Source organism: Rhinatrema bivittatum, chromosome 5 (genome assembly GCF_901001135.1).
Source record: "Rhinatrema bivittatum chromosome 5, aRhiBiv1.1, whole genome shotgun sequence".
Lineage (NCBI taxonomy): Eukaryota > Metazoa > Chordata > Amphibia > Gymnophiona > Rhinatrematidae > Rhinatrema > Rhinatrema bivittatum.
The window spans coordinates 110,092,712-110,107,795 of NC_042619.1; the positions used below are offsets into that span (position 1 = coordinate 110,092,712).

Sequence of the window (15,084 nt, forward strand, 5' to 3'; positions counted from 1 at the left end):
TCTCCAAACCTGCACATAAGCCAAGGAAGTGGCAATAACTGCAGAAGAATAGCCACGCTTTAACAGGCGAGCCCTCTCAAGGGCCAAACCGTAAGACAAGATTGAGATGATCTTCATGAAGAACTGGTCCCTGCTGTTACAGGTCCATGTGTGGCAGAAGTCGAAGGGGGGCCTCCACCAAGAGTCGTCGCAAATCTGCATACCATAGATGCCTGTGCCAGTTCAGCACCACCAGGAGTATTAGCCCCCTGTAGCCTTTGATATTGCAAATTATCCTGCCCAGCAAGGGCCATAGCATAAAGGAATCTGTCTTCCGGCCAGACCTATATGAAAGCATCTATTCCCAGGGACCATGAACCTCTCTTGCGACTGTAGAATTGAGGAACCTTCGCATTGCAAAAAGTCACCAGAACATCTAGGAATGGCAGGCCCCAGTGATCCACAATTACCTGAAATGCCACAGCTGACAATATCCCACTCTCCTGGGTACAGACTCTGCCTACTGAGAAAGTTCGCTCTTACATTGTCTTTTCCTGCAATGTGAGAGGCCGAGATCATCTGCAGATGATCTTCCGCCCACTCCATAAGCTGGTCTATTTCCTGTGACACTTGCTGGCTCTTGGTTTCTCCCTGGCGACTGATAGAGGCCACCATCGTCGCATTGTCCGACATCACGCGAACTGCTTGATCCTGCAGCCTGTGGCTGAACTGCAAGCATGCCAGCCATACCACCCTGGTCTCCAGGTGTTTGATGTTCCACCGGGACTCTTCGGCATTCCAACGCCCTTGGGACATTAACTCCAGACAGCGAGATCCCCAACCGTGGAGAATCGCATCTGTCATGAGTACCAACCAGTTTGGAGAAGACAAGAGATCTCCCTTTCTCAGAAGACCCTCCTGCAACCACCACTGAAGGTGGGAGCAGATTTCCATCGGCAAGTGGAACCGAACCGCATAGTCCTGAGACTGCGGGTTCCAACGAGATAGAGAGTGCTGAAGAGGACACATATGCGCCCTTGCCCACGGAACCACTTCCAGGGTAGCCACCATCAAGCCAAGCAACTGTAGGTAGGACCACACTGTCAAGTGTATGGTGTTCATCAACTGATGCACTTGAGACATCAATTTCTGGATCCATCCTGTGTCAAACCAGACCCCCAGATATTCCAACAACTGGGATGGCAGCTCTCGGTCAGGTTCACCACCCAACCAAGTTCCTGCAACAAGGAGATCACCTGTGTGTCACCAGGTGACTCTCTTCTGAGACTTGGCTCAAATCAGCCAGTCGTCCAAATATGGGTGCACCAGGATTCCTTCTTTTCTCAAGCCTGCCATTACTACCAACATAACCTTGGAAAATGTTCTGGAAGCGGTAGCTAAACCAAAAGGCAGCACCCGAAACTGATAATGGCGCCCCAACACCGCAAAGCATAGAAAGTATGGATGTTCCAATCAGACAGGAATATAAAGGAAGCCTCTAACAGATCCAAGGAGGTCAAAAACTCTCCTGACTTCACTGCCATTATCACAGAGCATAAGGTTTCCATGCAAAAATGAGTCACCTTCAAATGACGGTTATCCCTCTTGAGATTATAGGATGGAACAAAAGGAGCCCTCCTTCTTGGGCATAACAAAATTAATGGATTATTGCCCCATACTTTCTTGGGACGTGGACAACGAAACCACAGTCCTCAGTCTGAGGAGCCTTTGAAGCGTAAACTCCACTGCCTGCTTCTTCTGCAGGGAGTGGCAAGGGGACACCATGAACACGTCCTGAGGAATTCCAGTGCATACTCTTCTCATATCTCCTCCAGGACCCACCTCCTATAAAATAGAGAGCAAGATGTTCTCCTATTTCCTGTTCCGGAAGGTGGGTCGGCAAATCTTCATTAGGAAGCTCGGGAAGGTCTGCCACCTGAGCCCACTCTTCTCATGGGCTGTCAGGGACGAACGGACTGAGACCTACCAAAAGGCCAAGTTCACTGAAAGATTGTCCCTCTGTAGGGACGAAAACGCCTGGAACCCCAGAGATGACCTTTCATACCAAAGAGGCACTGTAACTGCTTCTTATCTTCTGGCAACCGAGGAACTGAAGACTCACCCCACTTACTGGCCAGTTTCTCCAATTCACTCCCAAACAAGAGCAAGCCTTTAAAGGGCATCTTGGTAAGATTGGCTTTGGAGGCTACGTCAGCTAGAGAATCAGGATCAACCTCATCATTGGTGCCATGCGGATTCCTGTCGGGAACACCTGCAGAGAGCAGAGGCAAGCCCCTGCGCTTAAGCATAGGACTGGAAGAGGGAGGAGCCACTGGCTGAGGACTGCGCTTGAAGAAAGGCTTGTAATCCTTGAAAACATTCCACCCAAGAAAAAGCAGCCAGGTCCAGACCAAGCCCAGAAGGAAGTTGAGCTGGTTCCACAGAACTGCCCTCGCCAATGAAGGAGCCAGTCAAGTGAGAACCAAGATCTGGCATCCCCCTCAGTCAAAGATGTGACCATCCCATCAGCAGAATGGGAAGTGCCCTGCTTAGCAAAATCCGAGAAAGACAACTCTCCCTGAGCATCTGAGCAGCGCTGACACAGGTTAGAAGCCAGGTCAGGCTGAGAAGCCCTATTATGACAGGCTACAGATATAGGAAGAGACTTAGGCTTTTTGCTTACTGGCACCATTGCAGCAGTAAACATGCTTTGGAACAGCTCGCACTCAAAAACGCGCCCAAAAACGAAGCACCTAGAAGAAAGCAAAGCTAGGCGCATGCACAACCTGTGTACCAACTTAAGCGCGTAAAAGAGTTTGTGCGTGTAGAAAGCGCGCCCAAAAACAGAGCTCACAATGCGTGCAAAGAGTCAACGCACTGAGCATACCAACAATCTATAGAGAGCAGCAGCACACGCACAAGACAGCGTGAAAACGGCCGCTGCAACCTACCACGCAGCGTGCAAGAACAAAAGTCTAAGTATGGGGCCTAGCCCACCGGGGGCCACTCAATCTGCCCGGCTGCCCAGTTCCCCAACCCCAACGGAAGCGGGAACAAATGTCAGTACAGCATGCCAAGAACAGAGAACGGAGGAAGTCCTGAAACCCCCTATAACTGTCTCTAAGGTTAAAACTTTTTTTTTTTTTTTTAATACCTTACTTAAGCTCAGCACTTACCGGCTGAGTACAGAGATGGTCTCCGGCTGCAATGGGGAGGGCTTCTGCCATCCCCGCCCTCCTGCAGCCGCTGCCTTTCAGCTAAATTAGCAGATAAGACCATGCAGGCAAACCCAGCTACTGAACCAAGGCACACCTCTGAGGGACCACGGAAATCACCTCAGGAATTCTCAAATGGGGGAGGGAACTTTAAGCATCACCACAGGAGAGTGGGGCTCTCTTTTCCTGAATTCAGAATTTCAAATTTTTCCTTCCAAAAAGCTCAAAGCAATCCCCATAGAGAGATGCACACCTATCATCTGCTGGAGATGGAAAATACTGGCAGGCTGGGGTCAGTGCAAGACTTTATTTATTTACCTACCTACCTACTTACTTACTCTGAGGTCAGCTTGCTCTGTCTCCATCTGCTGGCAGAGGAGCATAAACCAACTGGTCCTGAGTCCATCTGTCTACATGCTAGGAAAACCATGTTTCTTTTAAGGGTAGCAACTGCTACTCCATGCAGTCATCCCCAAGCTTTGTCTCCCTTCAGCCGTTTCTTCTCGAAGCTGAAAAGTCCTAATCTCTTTAGCCATTCCTCATAGGGGACTCATTCCATCCCCTTTATCATTGTGGTTGCCCTTCTCTGTATGTTTTCTAATTCTGCTACATCTTTTTTTGAGATGTGGTGACCAGAACTGCGTACAATATTCAAGATTAGGTCATACAGAGATACAGTGTCATTATGATATTCTCTGTTTTAATTCTCCATTTCTTTCCTAATAATTCCTAGCATTTTATTTGCTTTCTTGGCTGCTGCTGCCAAGAATATTTCCATGTATCAACGATGTGTACCTCCTTTTCTTTTTTTTAAATTGCCATGCTGGGTCTGACCAAGAACCTGGCAATTACCCAGAAAATCCCATGCTACTGATGTAATTAATAGCAGTGGCTATTCCCCAAGTAAGCTTGATTAATAGCAGTTAATGGACTTCTCTTCCAAGAACTTATCCAAACCTTTTTTGAACGAAGCTACACTAACTGCACTAACCACGTCCTCTGGCAACAAATTCCAGAGCTTTATTGTGCATTGAGTGAAAAAAAAGTTTCTCCGATTAGTCTTAAATGTGCTACTTGCTAACTTCATGGAATGCCCCCTAGTCCTTTTATTATCCGAAAGTGTAAATAACCGATTCACATCTACTTGTTCAAGACCTCTCATGATCTTAAAGACCTCTATCATACCCTCCCTCAAACGTCTCTTCTGCAAGCTGAACAGCCCTAGCTGTTCCATTCCCTTTATCATTTTGGTTGCCATTCTCTGTACCTTCATCACAACTATATCTTTTTTGAGATGCGGCGACCAGAATTTACACAGTATTCAAGGTGCGGTCTCACCATGGAGCAATATAGAGGCATTATGATATTTTCCATTTCATTAACCATTCCCTTCCTAATAATTCCTAACATTGTTTGCTTTTTTGACTGCTGCAGCACACTAAGCTGACGATTTTAAAGTATTAACCACTATGATGCCTAGATCTTTTTCCTGGGTGGTAGCTCCTAATATGGAACCTAACATTGTGTAACTACAGCAAGGGTTATTTTTCCCTATATGCAACACCTTGCACTTGACCACATTAAATTTCATCTGCCATTTAGATGCCCAATCTTCCAGTTTTGCAAGGTCCTCCTGAAATGTATCACAATCTGCTTGTGATTTAATTACTCTGAATAATTTTGTATCATCTGCAAATTTGATAACCTCACTCGTTGTATTCCATTCCAGATCTCATATATATATATATATATATATATATATATATATATATATATATATATATATATATATATATATATATATATTGAAAAGCACCAGTCCATGTACAGATCCCTGAGACACTCCTCTGTTTACCCTTTTAGAACATAAGAATATGCCATACTGGGTCAGACCAAGGGTCCATCAAGCCCAGCATCCTGTTTCCAACAGTGGCCAATCCAGGCCATAAGAACCTGGCAAGTACCCCAAAACTTAGTCTATTCCATGTTACCGTTGCTAATGGCAGTGGCTATTCTCTAGGTGAACTTAATAGCAGGTAACGGACTTCTCCTCCAAGAACTTATCCAATCCTTTTTTAAACACAGCTATACTAACTGCACTAACCACATCCTCTGGCAACAAATTCCAGAGTTTAATTGTGTAAAAAATAACTTTCTCCGATTAGTTTTAAATGTGCCACATGCTAACTTCATGGAGTGCCCCCTAGTCTTTCTATTATCCAAAAGAGTAAATAACCTATTCACATCTACCCGTTCTAGACCTCTCATGATTTTAAACACCTCTATCATATCCCCCCTCAGCTGTCTCTTCTCCAAGCTGAAAAGTCCTAACCTCTTTAGTCTTTCCTCATAGGGGAGCTGTTCCATTCCCCTTATTTTGGTAGCCTTTCTCTGTACCTTCTCCATCGCAATTATATATTTTTTGAGATGCGGCGACCAGAATTGTACACAGTATTCAAGTTGCGGTCTCACCATGGAGCGATACAGAGGCATTATGAAATTTTCCGTTTTGCTCACCATTCCCTTTCTAATAATTCCCAACATTCTGTTTGCTTTTTTGACTGCCACAGCACACTGAACCGACGATTTCAATGTGTTATCCACTGTGACGACTAGATCTCTTTCTTGGGTTGTAGCACCTAATATGGAACCCAACATTGTGTAATTATAGCATGGGTTATTTTTCCCTATATGCATCACCTTGCACTTATCCACATTAAATTTCATCTGCCATTTGGATGCCCAATTTTCCAGTCTCACAAGATCTTCCTGCAATTTATCACAATCTGCTTGTAATTTAACTACACTGAACAATTTTGTGTCATCTCCAAATTTGATTATCTCATTCGTCGTATTTCTTTCCAGATCATTTATAAATATATTAAAAAGTAAGGGTCCCAATACAGATCCCCGAGTCACTCCACTGACCTCTCCCTTCCACTGAGAAAATTGTCCATTTAATCCTACTCTCCGTTTCCTGTCTTTTAGCCAGTTTGCAATCCACGAAAGGATATCGCCACCTATCCCATGACTTTTTACTTTTCCTTGAAGCTTCTCATGAGGAACTTTGTCAAATGCCTTCTGAAAATCCAAGTATACTACATTTACCGGTTCACCTTTATCCACATGTTTATTAACTCCTTCAAAAAAGTGAAGCAGATTTGTGAGGCAAGACTTGCCTTGGGTAAAGCCATGCTGACTTTGTTCCATTAAACCATATCTTTCTATATGTTCTGTGATTTTGACGTTTAGAACACTTTCCATTATTTTTCCTGGCACTGAAGGTAGGCTAACCAGTCTGTAGTTTCCCGGATCGCCCCTGGAGCCCTTTTAAAATATTGGGGTTACATTTGCTATCCTCCAGTCTTCAGGTACAATGGATGATTTTAATGAAAGGTTACAAATTTTTACTAATAGGTCTGAAATTTCATTTTTTAGTTCCTTCAGAACTCTGGGGTGTATACCATCCGGTCCAGGTGATTTACTACTCTTCAGTTTGTCAATCAGGTCTACCACATCTTCTAGGTTCACCGTGATTTGATTCAGTCCATCTGAATCATTACCCATGAAAGCCTTCTCCAGTACGGGTACCTCCCCAACATCCTCTTCAGTAAACACAGAAGCAAAGAAATTGTTTAATCTTTCCGCGATGGCTTTATCTTCTCTAAGTGCCCCTTTAACCCCTCGACCATCTAACGGTCCAACTGACTCCCTCACAGGCTTTCTGCTTCGGATATATTTTAAAAAGTTTTTACTGTGAGTTTTTGCCTCTACGGTCAAATTCTTTTCAAATTCTCTCTTAGCCTGTCTTATCAATGTCTTACATTTAACTTGCCAACGTTTATGCTTTATCCTATTTTCTTCTGTTGGATCTTTCTTCCAATTTTTGAATGAAGATCTTTTGGCTAAAATAGCTTCTTTCACCTCCCATTTTAACCATGCCAGTAATCGTTTTGCCTTCTTTCCACCTTTCTTAATGTGTGGAATACATCTGGACTGTGCTTCTAGAATGGTATTTTTTTTTTTTTTTTTTTTAACAATGACCACACCTCTTGGACATTTTTTTTTTTTACTTTTGTAGCTGCTCCTTTCAGTTTTTTTCTAACAATTTTTCTCATTTTATCAAAGTTTCCCTTTTGAAAGTTTAGCACGAGAGCCGTGGATTTGCACACTTTTCCTCTTCAGTCATTAAATCAAATTTGATCATATTATGATCACTATTGCCAAGCGGCCCCACCACTGTTACCTCTCTCACCAAGTCCTGTGCTCCACTGAGAATTAGATCTAAAATTGCTCCCTCTCTTGTCGGTTCCTGAACCAATTGCTCCATAAAGCTATCATTTATTCCATCCAGGAACGTTATCTCTCTAGCGTGTCCCAATGATACATTTACCCAGTCAATATTGGGGTAATTGAAGTCTCCCATTATTACCGCACTACCAATTTGGTTAGCTTCCCTAATTTCCCTTAGCATTTCACTGTCCGTCTCACCATCTTGACCAGGTGGACGGTAGTATACTCCTATCACTATAGTCTTCCCCAACACACAAGGGATTTCTACACATAAAGATTCAATTTTGTATTTAGTCTCATGCAGGATGTTTATCCTGTTGGACTCTATGCCATCCCAGACATAAAGCGTCACACCTCCTCCCGGGTGCTCCTCTCTGTCATTGCGATATAATTTGTACCCCGGTATAGCACTGTCCCACTGAGAAATTTGACCATTTAATCCTACTCTCTGTTTTCTGTCTTTTAACCAGTTTGTAATCCACGAAAAGACATCGCCTCCTATCCCATGACTTTTTAGTTTTCTTAGAAGCCTCTCATGAGGGACTTTGTCAAACTCCTTCTGAAAATCCAAATACACTACATCTACCGGTTCACCTTTATCCACATGTTTATTAACCCCTTCAAAAAAATGAAGCAGATTTGTTAGGCAAGTCTTCCCTTGGGTAAATCCATGTTGACTGTGTTCCATTAAACCATGTATTTCTATATGCCCTACGGTTTTGATCTTTAGAATCATTTCCACTCTTTTTCCCGACACTGATGTCAGGCTCACTGTTCTAGTTACCTGGATCGCCCCTGGAGCCCTTTTTAAATATTGGGGTTATATTAGCCATCCTCCAGTCTTCAGGTACAATGGATGATTTTAATGATAGGTTACAAATTTTAACTAATAGATCATAAATTTCATTTTTTAGTTCCTTCCGTACCCTAGGATACATACCATCCCAGTCCAGGTGATTTTCTACTCTAATTTGTCAATCTGGCCTACTACATCTTCCAGGTTCACAGTGATTTGGTTCAGTTCGTCTGACTTATCACTCTTGAAAACAATCTCCGGAACTGATATCTCCCCAACATCCTCATTAGTAAACACGGAAGCAAAAAATTCATGTAGTCTTTCTGCAATGGCTATATCTTCCCTAAGAGCCCCTTTAACCCCTGGGTCATCTAATGGTCCAACCGACTCCCTCACAGGTTTCTTGCTTCGGATATATTTTAAAAAGTTTTTATTATGAGTTTTTGCCTCTATGGCCAACTTCATTTCAAATTCTCTCTTCGTCCTACTTATCAATGTTTTACATTTAACTTGACAATGCTTATGTTTTATCCTATTTTCTTCAGATGGATCCTTCTTCCAAATAACTGATTTAAGTAATGTTGTTTATGTGGCGGGTTGTCATGCTAATTGTGTGCTTTCTCTCATAGCAGCAGAATCACGGGAGCCTAGGGAGCACTGGGTATAAGGTTTAAAACTAGCAATCTAGAACCAGAGTTACAGCACAGATTCATGCACATTTCATTGATGCCCAAGAATGCAGAATCGTTATCTAATTTGATGGCTTACCATCATGATGGTGTCCGGGTCTTTACAAATGGTTGTAGCTGTGATGCAACAGGCAAGTAGTCTTCATACTTGTACAATGAAGTTAACAGTGCTGTGAAAGTTTAAAATAAAAGTTTGCCAATTAGAAAGTATTTAACCTTAGCGGTCTCTTTTATTTATTTATTAAATAATAGCTATCACGAAGCTAAGACAGAAAATGTATTATTCAAACTTGCAATTTTATTTATTTTTTCTAGCATCACTCCCTGTGGTGATATCCAATGCATTTGACAGTCAAGCCTTACCATTGGGCCATTAACTCACCAATGAATTATATCCCTCCTCCAATAGAGTACCAAAATTATGATAATTTCACTTTAAGTCATTTCACTTTAAGTCTTTTCACTTATGCTTCCAGGAAGAAAAATCTAAAATATGATTCAAGGGAAAGAGCAAAAGAGTCTTCTTTATATGAAGAGACCCAAAGCTGACTGTTGATATGACAACTGAATGTGTTTCAAAATTACTTTTATTTTTTCAGAAGTCTGTATTTAAAGGATTTGAGTTTCTTGCTCCTTGAAGATCAATAAGCACTTCTTGAGAGAAGGGCAGTTAATAAGCACCACTACAAATCAAATCGCATTGATTTTAGGTTTCTTTATATGGCATTTGTGTAGAGTCCTAAACCGGGGCATCATAAAACAAATTATGTACGGTTATAGTAAACCACTTTCCAGAAGAGTTCACAGTCTGAGCAAGTACCTGAGGCAAAGGGAAGTAAAGTGAATTGGCCAGGCTTACAGTGAGTGGCAGAGTTAAAGGTAGGGCCTGATCACAAGTCTCCCAACTTCCAACCCACTAGGTCACTTGTTTTCCTTTAGATATTATCTGGCTCAAACCTGTAGCGTAACCCCTGCTTTTTCCCATTTCTCACACACGTTCTACTTTGCATTCTTACCATTACTTCCACTGCAACACCTCGCTGGACCTCAGAATTCCTCTTCAACTTCACACATCATCCCGCCCGCTAAGATTAGCACAGAGAGGCACTCTGTACACACCTCCCATCAAAACATCCTTAAGAAAAAGAGCTATCCACCGCAGGCCCCAATCAGTGGAATTTGCTGCCTCCCGAACTCAGGCTGATACATTGCCCTACCACGTTCAAAAAAAAGACTCAAAACATGGCTGTTCGGTCAAGCATTCCCATAATTTCTTGTTTCGTCCACAGCCTCCACAGACTGTCCCTACCTAGGGCTTATGTTTAGGTTTACTCAGCCTTAGTATCTTCTCCCCCCTCCCCCTCCTTTAGGCTATCTCCCTCCCATGCAGCTTGATTCCCTCAAGTCCTCTCCATTTTTAATTATACACATTGTTCTTTTTTCCAAATTATGTTTTCTCCAAGTTCTTATCCCTGTTCATTGTAAGACATTTTTGTCATTTATTTCCTGTTATAATGTAAACCGGAGTGATAGATAATTCTGTTACCTGAACCTCGGTATAAAAAAGTTATAAATAAATGAATACTTCCACAAAGTACTTTGCCTAACTTGCATAATTGGCCATCATACTATAAGAATGAGGAATGACCCATTTCAAAATGTGATGAGCCCTTCCAATCTGGATGTACATGAGCAGAACCCAGCAGGAATGCCAGCATGATACTGCAGTACCATAGCTCTGGAGACACTGCTCTGCCTGTCTCCTTTGTCCTGCATTTCTGGTCTTAGTTTTACAGCAGTGAAATTTCCCTGTAGCACTATGGCTAAATCCATGGATACCAGTTGACATAAAAAGGTCCAAAGCCAGGATGCCTGCTGGAGAAATCTCCCCCATACAGGTATCAAAGGCTGCACTCTGAGGACAGTTAAATCCTTGTCCTTTGTCTGGCATTCTCAGCCAACAGTGCTGCTGCTAACACTACAGAATAGGAACCAAAGACCCAGAGAAAATAGAGGACAAAGAAAGAGTATCTAGGGTTGTGTACCAACACTTTCAAGATGACGAGCCATTTTAAGTGTGCTGCTACTCTTTCTAAGGGCCTGATTCACTAAACCTTTTTTTCCCCCATAGACACAGAAAGCCTTAGTGAATCAGGCCCTAGGTGTTTATATTTGTCACAGCAAATGTTGAAAATAAGGTAAAAATGAAAAAGCAGAGAAAATTTAGGGGAAAATATGGACATGATATTTTCAGCTCTTTTGAAGAGTGGTGATTGGGTTAGGGAGGGGAAAGAGAAGGAATAAATGCAGGTTATAATGTCTGTAAGATCAGGTCTGAGCTCACACAACAGGAAGATCAATGCTAGAAAACAGATTTTGTGGTGAAGGAGAAAAACACGAGAACAGCATTGCTGATAGAGGTGTCAATACCTAGCGAAAATTCTGTGTATTGTATGGAGAAAGCAAAGATCCTTAAGTACTAAGAGATGCAACCAGAGACCAAGAAAATGTGGCAGAAACATACAGAAATAGTCCCAATTATCGGGCCGATACAGTAAACCACACGGGGGGAGCAGGCGCGCGCACAGGCCACTCTCCTGTGTGCGCGATTCAGTAACTTAATTTATTTAAATTAGAGCCCGTGGTAAAAAGAGGCGCTGGGGACACTAGCGCGTCCCTAGCGCCTCTTTTTTGACGGAAGTGGCGGCTGTCAACAATTTTGCCGGCGTCGGTTCTCAAACCCGCTGACAGCCATGGGTTCGGAAACCGGACGCCGGCAAAATTGAGCGTCCGGTTTTCAACCAGTGAGCCGATTTTAAATTTATTTTTAACTTTTGGGGCCTCCGACTTAATATCGCCATGATATTAAGTCGGAGGGTACACAGAAAAGCAGTTTTTACTGCTTTTCTGTGCACTTCCCCGGCGCCGGCAGAAATTAATGCCTACCTTTGGGTAGGCGCTAATTTCTTAAAGTAAAATGTGCAGCACGGGAATGACTAATAGCGCCCGCAACATGCATTTGCATGTTGTGGGCGCTATTAGTCTCGAGGGGGTTGGACGCATGTTTTTGACGCGCTTTTACCCCTTACTGAATAAGGGGTAAAGCTAGCGCATCGAAAACACGCGTCCAAATGCCGGTTAACAGTGTGCTCCACCGGAGCGCACTGTACTGTATCGGCCTGTATATTGGATGTCATTGGTCTAATTAAGAATTTCCAAGCGCGCTCTGAAATGCTGCCTATAAAAGTTATGAATTCCAGAAGGAGGATCTCTTTGGTAAAATGCAAGTACTAAGCAGGGAATTAGCAGTAAATAGAGTGACTGAGAATTTCTAACATAATCTGCAGCATTTTATTCATAATACAAACTCATTTGAAGAAACTGCCCCGAGAGCAGCCATCAGTTCATATAAGCACGTTCACTGAAGTCACAATTAGGAAACCCACAGCAATTTCAATATGTTTATCATGCCAGAATGAATTAAGACTCTCGAGGGAGCCATTACAACAGTGCCATCAGCCATGGACAAATCCATGCCAGATTTCATACAGCTGACAAGTTTCTAGCACACAGCATGAAACTAGAAAAATTCAGCTAGTTTCTTACCAGAAAGCTTGTTTCTCCTCCAGTACCTCTTTTCTTTGGAGAGAGAGAGAGAGAATACAAAAAAAAGAGCCTCTCTTCCTCAAATATCTTGACTTCCCTTTTTCACGATGCCCTGCAGTTAGCTTACCACCCCCTCCCCACCCTTTCAAACCTCTGGCACACTGATGCCTGATGGGGCAGAGAATGCTGTACCACACAATAGAACAATTTCCTGTTTCTGCTGGAAAATGGCCCCCAGTCAGTCCTTGATAAATCCTTTTGCTAAATGCCAGCAGGACAACACTGGTGCTTACGTGCTGCTGTGGTAAGGGAGAGCCTCCCACTAGGGATGTGAATCGTTTTTTGACGATTTAAAAAAATCGTCAGATATTTTTTAAATCGTCAAAAATCGTTAGAGTCGCGATACAATAGAAATTCCCCCGATTTATCGTGAAAAATCATAAATCGGGGGGGGGGGGGGGGGAAGGGTGGGAAAACCGGCACACCAAAACAACCCCTAAATCCACCCCGACCCTTTAAAACAAATCCCCCACCCTCCCGAACCCCCCCAAAATGTTTTAAATTACCTGGTGGTCCAGTGGGGGGGTCCCGGTGCAATCTCCCGCTCTCGGGCCATCGGCGCCATTTTGGCTGCCACTAATATAAATGGCGCCGATGGCCCAATAAAAAAAACCCCACCCGACCCTTTAAAATGACCCCCTTAGCCTCCCCCACCCTCCCGACCCCCCCCCCCCCAAACCTTTTAAAATTACCTGGTAGTCCAGCGGGGGTGCGGGGAGCGATCTCCCGCTCTCGGGCCATCGGCTGCCACTAATAAAAATGGCGCCAATGGCCCTTTGCCCTAACCATATGACAGGGTATCCGTGCCATTGGTCAGCCCCTGTCACATGGTAGGAGCACTGGATGGCCGGTGCTGGTCCCCTAGGGACTTTTGGCCAGCTTAGGGGGGGCCTCCTGACCCCCACAAGACTTGCCAAAAGTCCAGCGGGGGTCCGGGAGCAACCTCCTGCACTCGGGTCGTATTGCCAGTATTCAAAATGGCGCCCACGCTACCTTTGCCGACGGCCGGCCCCTGTGACATAGTGAGGGCAAAGGCTAGTGGCTGCCAGTACTGAAAATGGCGCCGGCGCTAGCCTTTGCCCTCACTATGTCACAGGGGCCGACCGTCGGCCCCTATGACATAGTGAGGGCAAAGGTAGCGCCGGCGCCATTCTGAATACTGGCAATACGGCCCGAGTGCAGGAGATCGCTCCCGGACCCCCGCTGGACTTTTGGCAAGTCTTGTGGGGGTCAGGAGGCCCCCCCAAGCTGGCCAAAAGTCCCTGGGGGTCCAGCAGGGGTCCGGGAGCGATCTCCTGCACTCAGGCCGTATTGCCAGTATTCAAAATGGCGCCGGCGCTACCTTTGCCCTATCACATGGTAAGGGCAAAGGGCCATCGGTGCCATTTTTATTAACGCAGCCGATGGCCTGACAGCGGGAGATTGCTCCCCGCGCTCCTGCTGGACCACCAGGTAATTTTAAAACCTTTTTTGGGGGTTCAGGAGGGTGGGGGAGGGTTTTTGATTATCGGATAGGGCGCAGCCGATAATCAAAACTCAAATCGGGCTGGGCGATAAAAATTTTAAGATTTGGATTGGAACCAGAACCGATCAGATTCCGGTTCCGATTCACATCTCTACCTCCCACCCCCACCCCACGCCATGGAGAGGAGGAAATGGGCTGCTGCAACCATGGAAGATATGTGGAGGAAGAGGCTAGGGGAGAGCAGAAGGAATAAAAATCTAAGCAAAAAAGAGCAAACTACAAAGGGAACAATTATTATGCCTTTGCCTCCTAAAAATTTCAGATAACACCCAAGTTTTGATTAAGTGTCTGAAGACAGGTTCATTATTAACTAGATGGGCTTGGGTGTCTTCAACTCTTATTTCTGGGTGAGAGTATTAGGAAATGGACTTTCCCATGCTAGGTTCTTCCAAGTGACCCTGATTAGCCTTTGTCGGATACAGGATACTGAGCTCGACTGACCACTGGTCTGACCCACTAAAGCAAATGCTTTGTTCTTCTCCTCTTTGTGCTCCCCTTTTTCCTTCATTCACTTCCTCAATGTCTCTCGCCATCGAGTACCCTCCCCAAAAAAAAAAAACCCAGAGAAAATAATATCTGATACATGATTGTACAGTAGTAACCCATGTTTACCCATGAAAAAATATAGTTTAAACTCCTGCTTAGAGTGGCCAGAAGTGCACACCCTGTTTCACAGTATTTGGACTTTTACCTACAAGATAAAAGAAATGGGGTTATGTCAGGAAGGGATACTACACACAGGGATTTCACTTTGAAATACCTGCGCATACTTATAGGTGGGTGCTCTGCACCTGCTTCAAAACAGGTGCAAACAATGCTAGTGCAAAGTAACCGCATTATCTCGCCAGCCTGAAATTGTAAAGGGGAACTCTGTGGAAAGATTCCCTTTGAAAATTAGCTTGCAGGCCTAGCAAGCCCCAC

The 15,084-nt window shown here is 44.1% G+C and overlaps 1 protein-coding gene across 9 annotated transcripts in view; it reads right to left on the reverse strand.

Annotated features, from left to right (window-relative positions):
* Positions 1-15,084, reverse strand: part of SUPT20H (SPT20 homolog, SAGA complex component) — a 270,381-nt gene that overhangs the window by 198,833 nt on the left and 56,464 nt on the right. For 7 of the 9 annotated variants that reach the window (XR_003856913.1, XM_029602739.1, XM_029602740.1 and 4 more), the window contains exon 2: positions 9,052-9,144. Coding sequence is in view for 8 of the 9 variants with exons in the window: in XM_029602739.1 (XP_029458599.1) it covers positions 9,052-9,057 (6 nt within the window). In the remaining variant the exon portion in view is untranslated. The remainder of the gene's footprint in view (positions 1-9,051; positions 9,145-15,084) is intronic. The other 2 variants (XM_029602737.1, XM_029602736.1) reach the window with 1 other exon arrangement.